The following is a 12,452-nucleotide window of genomic DNA, read 5'->3' as shown; positions in this document are numbered from 1 at the left end:
CCCAAAGAAGGGCTCCAAGAAAGCCGTGACAAAGATGTAAACCGATTATCTGTGGGTGGTGCTAACCTTCTCGCCTCTGCCCCCTTCGATTCAAAACGACCAACCGTGTGGGTATTTGATTTCGGAGGGAAACGACAGAGAATTCTGGCCGTGGGCGTGTAAAGTGACGCAGTCCTCTATTTGCATAAAACTTGACACATATACAGGGTGACTTGAAGATAGTCAGTTTATCGAACATACAGTCGAGACATCAGAATGCCTGATCCAGCTAAGCCTGCCCCAAAGAAGGGCTCCAAGAAAGCCGTGACAAAGACCGCCGGCAAGGGTGGCAAGAAGCGCAGAAAGAGCAGGAAGGAGAGCTACGCCATCTACGTGTACAAAGTCTTGAAGCAGGTCCATCCCGACACCGGTATCTCTTCCAAGGCCATGGGCATTATGAACTCCTTCGTGAACGACATCTTTGAGCGCATTGCTGGAGAGGCTTCCCGCTTGGCTCACTACAACAAGCGCTCCACCATCTCTTCCAGGGAGATCCAGACCGCAGTGCGTCTGCTTCTGCCCGGTGAGCTGGCCAAGCACGCCGTGTCCGAGGGAACCAAGGCCGTCACCAAGTATACCAGCTCCAAGTAAAGCCTGACTTTGAACGCGCTTTAATCCAAAGGCTCTTTTAAGAGCCACCCACGTTCTCTTAAAAAAGTAATTCCAAATAAACACTGACTGCACTGTATTCAATAGTTATGGGATAAAGCGTACACTCTTAAAACCAACACGTAGAAAACAGCACAACTCAGACAGGGACGACACATTTGTTTAAAGAGCGTAGTTTGCTGGACCGAACGCATATCAAATATTGTTTACTTCCTGGATTAGGTAGAATGAGTAGCCTACAGTTAAAACCTTTTATTTACCATATTGTCCGTATTTTGGGTCATGCTCCAAACGCCCGTCAGGGGACATAATGAACTTCTTGTGTTGTGTGGGCAGAAACGGCAGAAACGTTGACCAGGAAGGAAGACTACAGCGGTGTTGCACTGGTCTCATTTGTGTATTTACTGTAGCCTGCTATACTAACTACTTTTGAATGTCAAGAATAAATACGGGATGTCGAGATTAAAGTCTAGTTTAATCTCGTCATGGCAAAACGAGATTAAACTTCATTTTGTGTGGCTTTCTGGGCAGAAGTCCGAAACTTCGTGTGAAGGGGACATTACATCATATGTGAGGGATCAGAGTAGATTACGTTTAACTTGCTAGCATCTATCCCTCTTGCATGTTGGCAGTGCATTTAGCAATGACGACGCGATACTTATTGCAAAATACCGAACCATGCAGATATGTTAAAGAATAGTACAACCACCCATAAATCAATTGAACCAAGACAAATGGAAACCAGCTTTTTTTTAACATGTTTAGGTGGCTCTTAAAAGAGCCTTTGGATTTTCGGTTCCGGACTTCAAAATCACTTAAGCACGCTCCCCACGGATACGACGAGCCAGCTGGATGTCCTTGGGCATGATAGTGACTCTCTTGGCGTGGATGGCGCACAGGTTGGTGTCCTCGAACAGACCGACGAGGTAAGCCTCGCTAGCCTCCTGAAGAGCCATGACAGCAGAGCTCTGGAAGCGCAGATCGGTCTTGAAATCCTGAGCGATTTCTCTGACCAGACGCTGGAAGGGCAGCTTGCGGATCAGCAACTCAGTGGACTTCTGGTAACGACGGATCTCTCTCAGAGCTACGGTGCCAGGCCTGTAACGGTGAGGCTTCTTCACGCCACCGGTGGCAGGTGCGCTTTTACGCGCAGCCTTGGTGGCGAGCTGCTTCCTCGGAGCCTTGCCTCCGGTAGATTTGCGGGCAGTTTGCTTGGTTCTGGCCATTGCTACGTATTCTTCAGAATTCAGAACAATATGGCTACAACTGCGGATCTTGGGTATATAAGGCCTACGGTCTCTGCCTACCCCCTGCGTACGTCAGGTTGTTGGGCTCCGCTGATTGGTCATCGGAGTGCCGCCTGAAATTCAAAATACAAAGCCCACCCCCGTCATCATTGTGTTGATGGACTATTTACAAACCATTTTCAATTTAAATGACAAATAAAAGAAACATACTGAAACATTCAATCGGTCAGTGCATATAGACTGTTATAGAAACAAACACAACAAACAACATAGATAGATAGATAGATACTTTATTGATCCCCAAGTGGAAATTCAAGAAATTACAATTAACTTGTTAGACGTCATGTACACAAATTATGACCTACGATGGCTTGTATTCACTACGTTAAAGCCTACAAATAGTTGCTTGTTTATAAACAGGAAACCCGAAGCTACCACTAATACCATATTTTTATATTTAATTTAATTGATCCAATTACAAGACTGCGTCATCACCTTGAACTACGAGGCCCCAGGAACATCTCGCAGCCTTTCATGATTAACTAACAGTCCGGAGTGATAAATGAAAGAACGGTTTACATTCTTCAACAAGACTTCTCTCATCAGACACATAGTTAGTGGTTGATTTTCTGGGGTAAGAGTGATCAGATATTGGCCGGAAGGCACGGTTTACTCGACGGCTTTGTACATTGCGTACGTGTGTGAATACATATTGATTTTGCACAAAACACGTCAATGGCGAAGACAACTTGGAATGTTTTTTTTTTCATTGTTTTTTGGGTGGCTCTTAAAAGAGCCTTTGTTTCGGAGACTTAGAGAGAGCAGGTTTACTTGGACTTCTCAGTCTTCTTGGGCAGCAGCACAGCCTGGATGTTAGGCAGTACACCACCCTGAGCGATGGTCACTCCGCCGAGCAGCTTGTTCAACTCCTCGTCGTTACGCACAGCCAGCTGCAGATGGCGGGGAATGATACGGGTCTTCTTGTTGTCACGGGCAGCGTTGCCGGCCAACTCCAGGATCTCAGCAGTCAGGTACTCGAGCACAGCAGCCAAATAGACTGGTGCACCAGCGCCGACACGCTGAGCATAGTTGCCTTTACGCAACAGCCTGTGGACACGGCCCACGGGGAACTGAAGTCCAGCCCTGGATGAACGAGTCTTGGCCTTTGCTCTGGCCTTGCCACCGGTTTTGCCTCTGCCGCTCATTTTTCAGTAGGTGTTGAGAGTTCGTCTGAATACTCAAATGCAAAGACGTGGCAAGGCAAGACTTATTATCCCACAGCGGCACGGTGCTGCTCCGTGCCTCACTGGCTGAGAACACAATGGTCAGAGCCAATCAACGTGTAGTTCGTTGCATGACATCATTTTGAAATCTATTTGGCGCGTATAACACTTCCACTTTCCTTTTAGACCGTCAGCTCAATCATAAAAAAAGCATATAGCAAATTCGAGAAGTAGTTTCCCAGGTAAACTTACAGCGAAGTTTCCAGAGGTTCAACTTATAATACCCAGTAAACCAACGAGACGTCCTGAGATATTTTGGGCACATTTGGCACTGGTAGTACTGGCTATTACAATGTAACAAGCTGAAATTGTTGTATTGCAAGGTTTTGGATACTTTGTTTCATGTTTGGATGCATCTGTTGCATTAGTTAGAAGTTATTATGTGTTACCGTAATAACTTACCCAATATAATGTATTTTAAAATTGTATACACAACCCAACAGGCATAGGGGTAAGATGAACCACCCTTTTTTTCTAGGAAACCAATACGTTTTATCATGTGACAGCAATTTTTCATTCCTTACAATCTGTGGAAAGGTACAGCACATGGCACATGTGGTAAAATATATATAAACACACACATATATATTCTGGAGGAGATGTTGTCTTAAAGTACCACTTTTCTATTTTATATATATATAGAGATAGATAGATATGTGTGTGTGTGTGTGTGTGTGTGATATGATTTTTTGCTCTCGGATTGGATTCCATTCATGTCCAGAGATGATTTAGAGAAATGTGAATAGAACATGCAGACGCATTACACCTCAATTGTTGCCCCCTTAAGCTATGATGTGAAGCCTACACAGAATCGTAAATGTTACCCTTGGTTTGTTGTGAGAAGCATGTTCTTTCAAGATGGTGGGTTGAGGGGTTAGATAAGCCACCAAGGCTGGGGTAAGTTGAGCTAGCTAACTAGTACTTGTATTGCATTAGTGAATAGTGACACTACTTAATACCACTCACTTTTGTTAATATGTCCCTCTCGGATAGCTTATGGACTCATTAATTTGATCTATGATGCAGTAAGGGTTTTGTGAGCATGTAAAAGGAGCCGAGTATGAATGTGTATTTGCAAACCGAATTTGGTTTGCCAACCAGCAGGCACTGATGGAATAAAAGCATTCAGAGAGCGTTTGGGTGGCTCTTAAAAGAGCCTTTCTGTACACATGGTGAAATAGACCCGAAGAATGCGCGCAACATTTACTTCTTTTTAGGCGCGGCCTTTTTGGGCTTGGCAGCTTTAGGCTTAGCCACCTTGGGTTTCGCTGCCTTTACTTTCTTTGGGCTCTTCGCTGCCTTCTTGGGGGCAGCGGGCTTCTTGGCCTTCTTCGGGCTCTTCGTTGCCTTTTTCGGCGTGGCGGGCTTCTTGGCTGCTTTCTTCGGAGACTTTTTGGCGGCCGCAGGCTTCTTGGCTGCTGCCTTCTTGGGCTTCTTTGCCGCGGCAGGTTTCTTCGCTGCAGGCTTCTTGGCTTTAGGAGCTGCCTTCTTTACCGGCTTCTTCTTTTCCACTGCCTGTTTCTTGTTCAGCTTGAAGGAGCCGGACGCGCCGGTCCCTTTAGTCTGGACCAGAGTTCCCTTGGTGACCAAACTCTTGATGGCCAGCTTGACACGAGCGTTGTTCTTCTCCACGTCGTATCCACCAGCCGCCAGTGCTTTTTTCAGCGCCGCCAGAGAAACTCCTTTTTTCTCTTTGGAAGCAGAGATTGCCTTGACGACGAGCTCGCCCACACTCGGGCCAGTTTTCTTGGGTCGTGGCGCCTTCTTCTTAGGGGCCTTTGCTGGTGCCGCAGCTGGAGCTGTTTCTGCCATTGTGTCGTTTAGATTTCACGCACAGACTACTCGGGAGTCCTGAGAGAATGAATGGCTGCGAAAGCCGGTGGGCTGGACTTAAAATAAACATGAGAACCATTTAGACTCAGCAGAGTGAGAGCTGTCCCGGTCTTACTGTGGAGAAGAGATCACTTGTGTTTTCTCCACACACTTCTTTGTAAGAAATACGAGTAGCAACACGACATTTACCAACAAGAAAATGTCTGTTGTGAAGAGCACAGACTACACGTTAAAATGAATATACGGGGGCTTATGATTGCCCATTATCACTTTTGCAACGAACTGAAACATTCGGACCTCTAGGTGGAGAGGTTGCAGTCAGTCTGAGTTGTGTGAGGAAAACATGCACATAATGATAGTAAAACCGCGCAATACGTCGACAAAGAAGTACCACAGACCAAGACATGAGCCTCTGTTACACGTAAAAGCAATGACGATGTCTTTTTTGCGAATGTGTACATTCCAATCGGGCGCTTTTAGGACACTGCGAAACACACCTTTTTGGACACTGCGAAACACGCACCACACGGATACATACCACAAAGTTCTAAATATTATAGGACCAAGTCATGGGAAACACAAGTGTTGTGGCAATATTTGATGAGGCTGCTCATGCAGATGTGACCGAGAATGATTAACAATAGCATATATGTTTCTAACACTTTGGCTTAGACTTTTCTTTGGACTGCCCATATGCTGTAAGTGAGTGCTGGGAGGACATTACGCAGTTGCATTTTGCCTGTTCATTATGAGTTGGCAATCTATTTCTCGGGTTTAGATAACATCTTGCACCAGGCTTGGATTGATAAAATATTACTGCTATGTGAAAGCATGCATGGGTTGGATGGCTTAGACATTTATTATAAGGTTTTTGCCTCTTTATAATCATGCAGTTGTTCACAGTTGCCAATAAAATAACAGCCTTTATACAAACCCTTTGATTTATATGTAATTGCACCACTTGTTAACTTCACAGAATCTACTCAGGCCAGATCTCCCTCCACTGGAACACATTCTCCTCTTCTTCCCTCAAGACACAAACACTCAGTGGACCACATAGTCCATGAGCCAGTGGCCCATATTGGGCCAATTGGTGCCAACTAGGGGCACCAAAACGTTATTTTTTTTAACAGGTTATGCATCCACAGCGCCCCAGTCAGACCTCTCTGACAGGGTGGGTAATCATTCGTCAGTGTTGGGAAGGATACTTTAAAAACGTATTCCGTTACAGAATACAGAATACATACCCACAAATGTAATTTGTAACGTATTCCATTACATTACTCAAGCTGAGTAACGTATTCTGAATACTTGGATTACTTCCACATTGAATTGCATTTTATAAGTGTAGGAATGTGGCCATCAAATCCTACTTACTAAACAGGCATATGGTGTGTTCTTCTGTTCCAAATGGCTGAATGTGTTAGGCCCACATAGGAGAATGTAAAGTCAACTAAGCTACCTGATATAAGTACAACTATAAAATAGCAAGGTGACCAGTAAAACTACAACAGGCGACTTTTTTTTTTTTTCTAAACTTAGGCTAGGCTACTTTAAGATGCTTCTTCAGGTTGGAGCAGGAGCATAGTCATAAATTATCATTAGATTAGATTAGATTAGATTCGATTAGATTAGATTCAACTTTGTCTTTGTGCAGAGTACGAAGCCAATGAAATGCAGTTTGCGTCTAACCAAAAGTGCAAAAAAGCAGAAAAGTGCAATGTGACACAAAGTATAGACAGGTGATGCATAGGCAGGAAAAGAATATAGTGCAGTGTAGACGGTAGTATGCAGTAGGTTTACAGAAGTTTAGAGTAATATAAATGAGATATAAATATATGCAGTGTTTTAGCAGTTACTATATAAGAGCAGAATAAATATGGCAAATAAATATGTGATATGAACAATATATAAAGAACATGTACAGATATGTGAAATGTAGCAGTAACAATATAATAGTATAAAGATAGATATATGCAGTGTATTAACAGAATATATTATGAGAAAAACAGAATAAATATGGATATACAGTATGAACCATATAGACAGATATACTGTACAGCTATGTGCAGTGTGGTAACAGTACCATTGTAGTGCAGATAGAGTAACATTATAAGTGTATTAGAGTTTTTTTTCTGAATGCTTAAACACAACCGTGATTCTTATAGCACAATTTCTAAAACTATTAATACTTATAGCAAAACCACTTACTGAGTTCACAAAACTAAAAGCACAAACACTGCTTTGCACTCAGTTTGCAATTTTGTAGCACGCGCTTTGCATAACTGTACAGTAGGCACAATCCACTGCACAACACTCTTTTTGCAGAACTGTAAACACAACTTTACATGCTTTACATTCAATTTCCAAATGATCAACACACTCCTAGCAAATCTATACACATGTATGGATATTATTTACACTATTTTGCCTCTCTCTGGCACACTTTCTCATGTAAAAACTGTTTTAGATAATTAGTTAACTTTGCAATCAGCCTAAGCACTCTTCTGTAAATAAGCCACAGGTAATGTACAATGCGTACAATGGAGGGAGCTGGAAGAGTGAGAAGAGTAAGAATTAGAGGAGGCCGAAGAAGTAGGAGGAAGAAGAGGAGGAAGAGGACGCAGAGGTGAAGAAGTGAGAGGGAGAGGATGACAAGGACAAGGAGGTGAAGTTAGAGGAAGAGGACAAGGAGGATGGGGAGGGGGAAGAGGAAGGGTAACAAGAGAAAGAAATAGCCCTTTTACAGGCAAAAAAATCAGTCTACATGTGGGGATATTGTCATGTCAGGACGGCATTCCACAATATATTTTCACTGGTGCCTTGGACTAGGACATTGCATGTGATGTAGATGAAATTTTGAGAGAGACGACACGATGTAGACTGATTTTTTTGTTGTCTTTGTGAAATTGCTATTTTGTGTTTTGACTTGGAAAAACACACTTGTGTTTGTTTCGATGTGTGTAAATAAACACTAATACTTGAAGTTTGGATCCCTGTATGTTTACAGAACTATGACAAAAGTATGACCTCAAACTGACAGTTTAACCCTAGGAAAGCAAAAGCCAGATGTGTTTTTTATTCATACCATCAGTGTGTAGTTGGCACATTGTGTGCTTATTATTGTGATGGCTTGTGTTTACTGTTTGATACGAAAACACAATTTTTACGAAGGTGTGAAGAGTTAAGCAAGGTGTGTTAGCTTTTGCAAGATGTGTTGCCCCCTGCAGGTAACCCCCAGAACCTAGTCAACGTCAGCCGTTTCTCAGACGTAACCCCAGGCTTAGGCAGTTAAGACCTACGATACCCCCTTGAGGTTATTGTAGATAGCAGGGACCTACTGTCGAGTGCAGTCGCACGTCTTCCCTCTGCGGCGCAGATAACCAATTGCTCCTATTTTAAATATCCCCCTCGGAAGTTGATCAGGCTTCCGTGGTGGATTTATTGATTTATTGTTTATGAAATAAGGAGCGACTACGCCTAGGTCTCGAACAGTTGGCTAACGTGCGAAGTTGTTTGACCCTAGAAGTTATCTAGAGACACAGGTTATAGGCTACTTCTTGCTCAGGTTTTATAAGGATGGAGATTTTGTTACCGTCCAGCAGTACTCAAGTCCAACTAACCCAAGTCTTAGACAGAGCAGATGAATAACCACAGAAGGAACCAGTTATCTTACCCTCCTGATGGAATTCGTAGAAAAACCAAGAAAAGAAAAAATACTGCTTGAAGAATTGGATGCCAAGGTTAAATGAGTTCTTTACTTTTCAGCACTTTGGTGATGTTACAAAATGCGGCGTAATATCCACTTGCAGGTTACAATGTTATAGAAAATATAAAAAAGAGTAATCCACATACGGAGAAGAGAATACAATAGTAAATCCACCAACGGAGAAAAAGGGTATATAAGGAAAAAAAGAGTAAGTCCTCAAGAAGGGAAAAAATCCGCTGATTATCGTTCTGCAGTCTCTTACTGTCGGAGTAGCAGTGCGATCCCGGCAACAGGTGGTGCGGAGTTACGGTTACGGTCCGTGGCTACGGTTACGGTCCGCGGCTTCAGCCTGGCACAAAGTTCCAACACTTGGCTTCTCAACGAAATACGGACAACGAATCCTGACAATCAAGCGTAACAGCAAAAAGCACGTAGCAGTAGAAGAAAAAAGAAGAAGCAGCCCCGACCGTTTAGTTCGACCCCTATTTATACTAGGTGGACTTAATCTCCCCCACACATTCCTGAGACAAATCAATCCTATTTTCCCATGACAGTTTAGAACCTTCTAGAAGTTCCCACGATGGCTGGGAAAATTCTCACGATAGCTGGGAAAATTCTCACAATAGCTGGGAAAATTCTCACAATAGCTGGGAAAATTCTCACGATAGCTAATACATTCTAGAAGTCACTGATCTTAACGCATTAACATACTTCTCCGGGTTACATTTCGGAGATGATACATTACATTCACGTTTACAGATAGTTTCCAGAGGTTACACAAACAGTTTACATTTAATGGCAATTATAACCATGTGACACATTACATTTAGCAACATACACTTTTACAGTCATCAAGAGAGATTGGTTACATTCTTACAGGTTACAAACACTTATGGCATTAACTCTTCACACAATGCAATCTGAATACATTCATTTAAACAGTTTAAGGCACTTTACCCATTTCACAGTTTGAGACATACATTTTTTTACATGCATAATTCCCTAGACTTAACAAGGTCAGGCTACTAAAATACTTGTAATGATACATTTCATTCATCGCACTTTATTATTTATTATGAGGTCATTGTTTGCAGTTATGGTTATTTTTCCATTCTTTTATTCACATTCAATAATCATCAACTATTTCTGAGGTCAAGGTGATCTGGTTTAGTAATCCTGCACATTGTTCAACATCTTCAACACATTCATTCACTTCCACGCTTTCAGGTGAACTTAATTCAAGAGTAGGTTGCAAGGTCATTGGTTTATTGGTCATTACGATTCAATTCCTGGTCGGTTTCTTTCCTAATTTGTCTAATCATATTTTCTAGATCAAAGAGATTACCTTGATAGCTAGCGCTGAATCTAGCCTTTCTGCGTTTTCGCCTTGTAAGACGTATTGATTTTGTGCTATCGCTCTGGGGTCCATACGGTTGGTGTTCTGGCAACACGTCAAAGAGAACTACAATGTTTTGCTGATTGGGTGAAAGGTTTTCCTATTTGTGTGAAGAGTTTTGCAAAATGCCATAGTTACAAAAAATGTGCTTAAGCAATCAGAACACTGTAAGAATAAGTGTATGTGCAGGATGGATAGTATGAAGAGCAGATTAAGGGTAATTACAGTATGTACATTTGGTTAATTAGGGTGTGCCTGTGAGATTTTAGGTGGCATTAACCCTTTAGGTGGCATCAATCAAAAAGTGAGGGGCGCATATGACAGATGGGACGCAAATTATCTGGAAACACTAATACTGTATGTCAGTGCTCTCAAAATTAACGTGATCGCATAATGGCAATGAAAAACTTTAAAATATAAATAAATGTACAGTAGATCAAGTTAGGCCATAAGCTATTTTAAGTTAGAATGGAAAAACTCAGAATGCATTGCCTATTTTAGAGATGTGTTTTATTGTAGGTCTAAATCAACACATGAACCAGGCTTTGTTTATTGATTAGCAAACCGATTGGGGTAAGTAAGCTACTTGGGAAAATATCCTTTGAACAGATATCAAGAACCATGATCAGTGAGGAACAGAAGTTACCTGCCCTTACTTTACTCCTAATTTGCTCTGCAATTAGTCATTTCAAGGTCACAGATAATGCGTGCTGGCTGCATTTTGACGGGTTCAATGTGAGGCTAGTGCAAGACGGCGGGGCTTGGATTTAAACATGCAAACAATTTTTATCATATATTGCTTTCAGTGGAAATGCATGGAGTTGCCTTAATTTATTTAGAGAGTGAATAAACTTGTGAAACAGAGAAGTATTTTCATGTAATCCATTGATTTCAACGATATAACTGTATTCTAAATATCAACTATTTAAATGGTAACTGTACGGAATACAGTTCATAACTTGTATTCTGAAAACGTAACGCTGATTCCTTCACGTTACTAAAAGAAGGAAAAAAGAAAAATCTCGGAAACCCTCGATTTGTTGTTTCCCTCTCAAACGTGATTGGATTGTGCAGGCACCACTGATTGGGACAGCCTATCAGCAATCACCTTCAGCTTTCCGCCAAAGTCAACTCCATGGTAAGATTTAGATAAGAGACGAAACCATGGACAAAACAATGGATGAAGACGCAGCAGGTCCATCCCGGGAATGTGCCAACCCGTCGCCCCACCTCGCCAGACTATTTAAATTTTCTGAACAAGTTAATGGTAGTGTTCGCTTCAAGTGTTTCAATTACAAAATAGTATTTTGTATTTGAAATAAGTATTTTACATACATGTATTAGAAATACTGCCCATCCCTGGCAACATGGTAAAAAGATGAAAATGACTTGATTTTACTTTTAATTCCTTTTACATTCTCCAAGGTATTAACATTAACATTTTTCATAACTTCATGTAGGACATTTCTGTACATAAATGTAAGTACTGTGGCAGTAGTAATGCAATATTTAGAAAATGTAGGCTACTCTTGATACTCAAGTACTTTTAAAAACAAGTACTTTTACTTGTAGTAGTAGACATCTGACTGTTGTACTTTTACTTGTACTTGAGTAAAATTTAGCAAAGGGTATCTGTACTTTTACTCAAGTAATGAAGCTGTGTACTCTGTCCGCCTCTGGTCTTCAGCCTACTGCACTTACATGAGTCATGCGCCCATGTTGGAGCCCTGCTCTGCTAGAACCCCCCCCCCAGTTCTTCTTGAAAACAGGAACTAGCCTATGTTGATTCCCATCTGCCTGTAGTATTAGGGGGATTCAACTTGTAGCTACCGCCTTAAACTGACTGCATAATTATTTCTGAGATTCTGATGACTTCTGAAGTTTTTAACCATGACGTATATGCACAATTCATAAAAGTATTTCAGACATCTCCTAGCCTACTTTCATAAAGAGTAGAGCGCCATGTATGAGATTTTCCAACATGATGTTTTTTTGGTTACTTGTCTAATCAGTTGCCTTTATCAAAGTCCTTTCAGGCAAGTCCCTCCACTCGGCGGCCATTTGACAACGCTTTTTGGGCACTCGTCGGGCATCCTTTTTGGCAGAAATGCGCAATCTTGCTCCAGCGGCGAGATCACAACACATGATTGGCACGATGTCTTCACAACACACCATATGATTGGCTCAATGTATTCACATCACACCACATGATTGGCTCAATGTATTCACACGTCAACGTTTTACCGAGGAAGCGGTGGGATATGTGTAGACAACGGCCATATTGGCGTGACAAACTAGCCCCATGCATTTCTATGGAGTATGTTTTGAGTGCTGTG

At 41.9% G+C, this 12,452-nt stretch overlaps 4 protein-coding genes across 4 annotated transcripts; 1 reads left to right on the top strand and 3 right to left on the bottom strand.

Annotated features, from left to right (window-relative positions):
- The first annotated feature begins 255 nt into the window (after positions 1 to 255).
- LOC121718381 (histone H2B-like) lies at positions 256 to 631 on the top strand. The gene has a single exon (XM_042103414.1). The coding sequence runs from the start codon at positions 256 to 258 to the stop codon at positions 628 to 630; it is 375 nt and encodes a 124-aa protein (XP_041959348.1). The 3' UTR covers position 631.
- An 829-nt stretch (positions 632 to 1,460) lies between these two features.
- LOC121718368 (histone H3) lies at positions 1,461 to 1,874 on the bottom strand. The gene has a single exon (XM_042103398.1). The coding sequence runs from the start codon at positions 1,872 to 1,874 to the stop codon at positions 1,464 to 1,466; it is 411 nt and encodes a 136-aa protein (XP_041959332.1). The 3' UTR covers positions 1,461 to 1,463.
- A 369-nt stretch (positions 1,875 to 2,243) lies between these two features.
- Positions 2,244 to 3,118, bottom strand: LOC121718375 (histone H2A). The gene has a single exon (XM_042103408.1). The coding sequence runs from the start codon at positions 3,098 to 3,100 to the stop codon at positions 2,723 to 2,725; it is 378 nt and encodes a 125-aa protein (XP_041959342.1). The 5' UTR covers positions 3,101 to 3,118; the 3' UTR covers positions 2,244 to 2,722.
- Positions 3,119 to 4,381: 1,263 nt separating this feature from the next.
- Positions 4,382 to 4,996, bottom strand: LOC121718351 (histone H1-like). Its single transcript, XM_042103373.1, has one exon. The coding sequence runs from the start codon at positions 4,988 to 4,990 to the stop codon at positions 4,382 to 4,384; it is 609 nt and encodes a 202-aa protein (XP_041959307.1). The 5' UTR covers positions 4,991 to 4,996.
- Positions 4,997 to 12,452: the final 7,456 nt, after the last annotated feature.

Source organism: Alosa sapidissima, chromosome 9 (genome assembly GCF_018492685.1).
Source record: "Alosa sapidissima isolate fAloSap1 chromosome 9, fAloSap1.pri, whole genome shotgun sequence".
NCBI classification, from domain to species: domain Eukaryota; kingdom Metazoa; phylum Chordata; class Actinopteri; order Clupeiformes; family Clupeidae; genus Alosa; species Alosa sapidissima.
Note: the sequence above shows the minus strand (reverse complement) of the source record. Positions and strands in the feature narration are given on the sequence as shown.

Coding starts and splice junctions, on each gene's coding strand:
- LOC121718368 (XM_042103398.1), bottom strand. CDS start 1,874: ATGGCCAGAACCAAGCAAACTGCCCGCAAATCTACCGGAGGCAAGGCT.
- LOC121718381 (XM_042103414.1), top strand. CDS start 256: ATGCCTGATCCAGCTAAGCCTGCCCCAAAGAAGGGCTCCAAGAAAGCC.
- LOC121718375 (XM_042103408.1), bottom strand. CDS start 3,100: ATGAGCGGCAGAGGCAAAACCGGTGGCAAGGCCAGAGCAAAGGCCAAG.
- LOC121718351 (XM_042103373.1), bottom strand. CDS start 4,990: ATGGCAGAAACAGCTCCAGCTGCGGCACCAGCAAAGGCCCCTAAGAAG.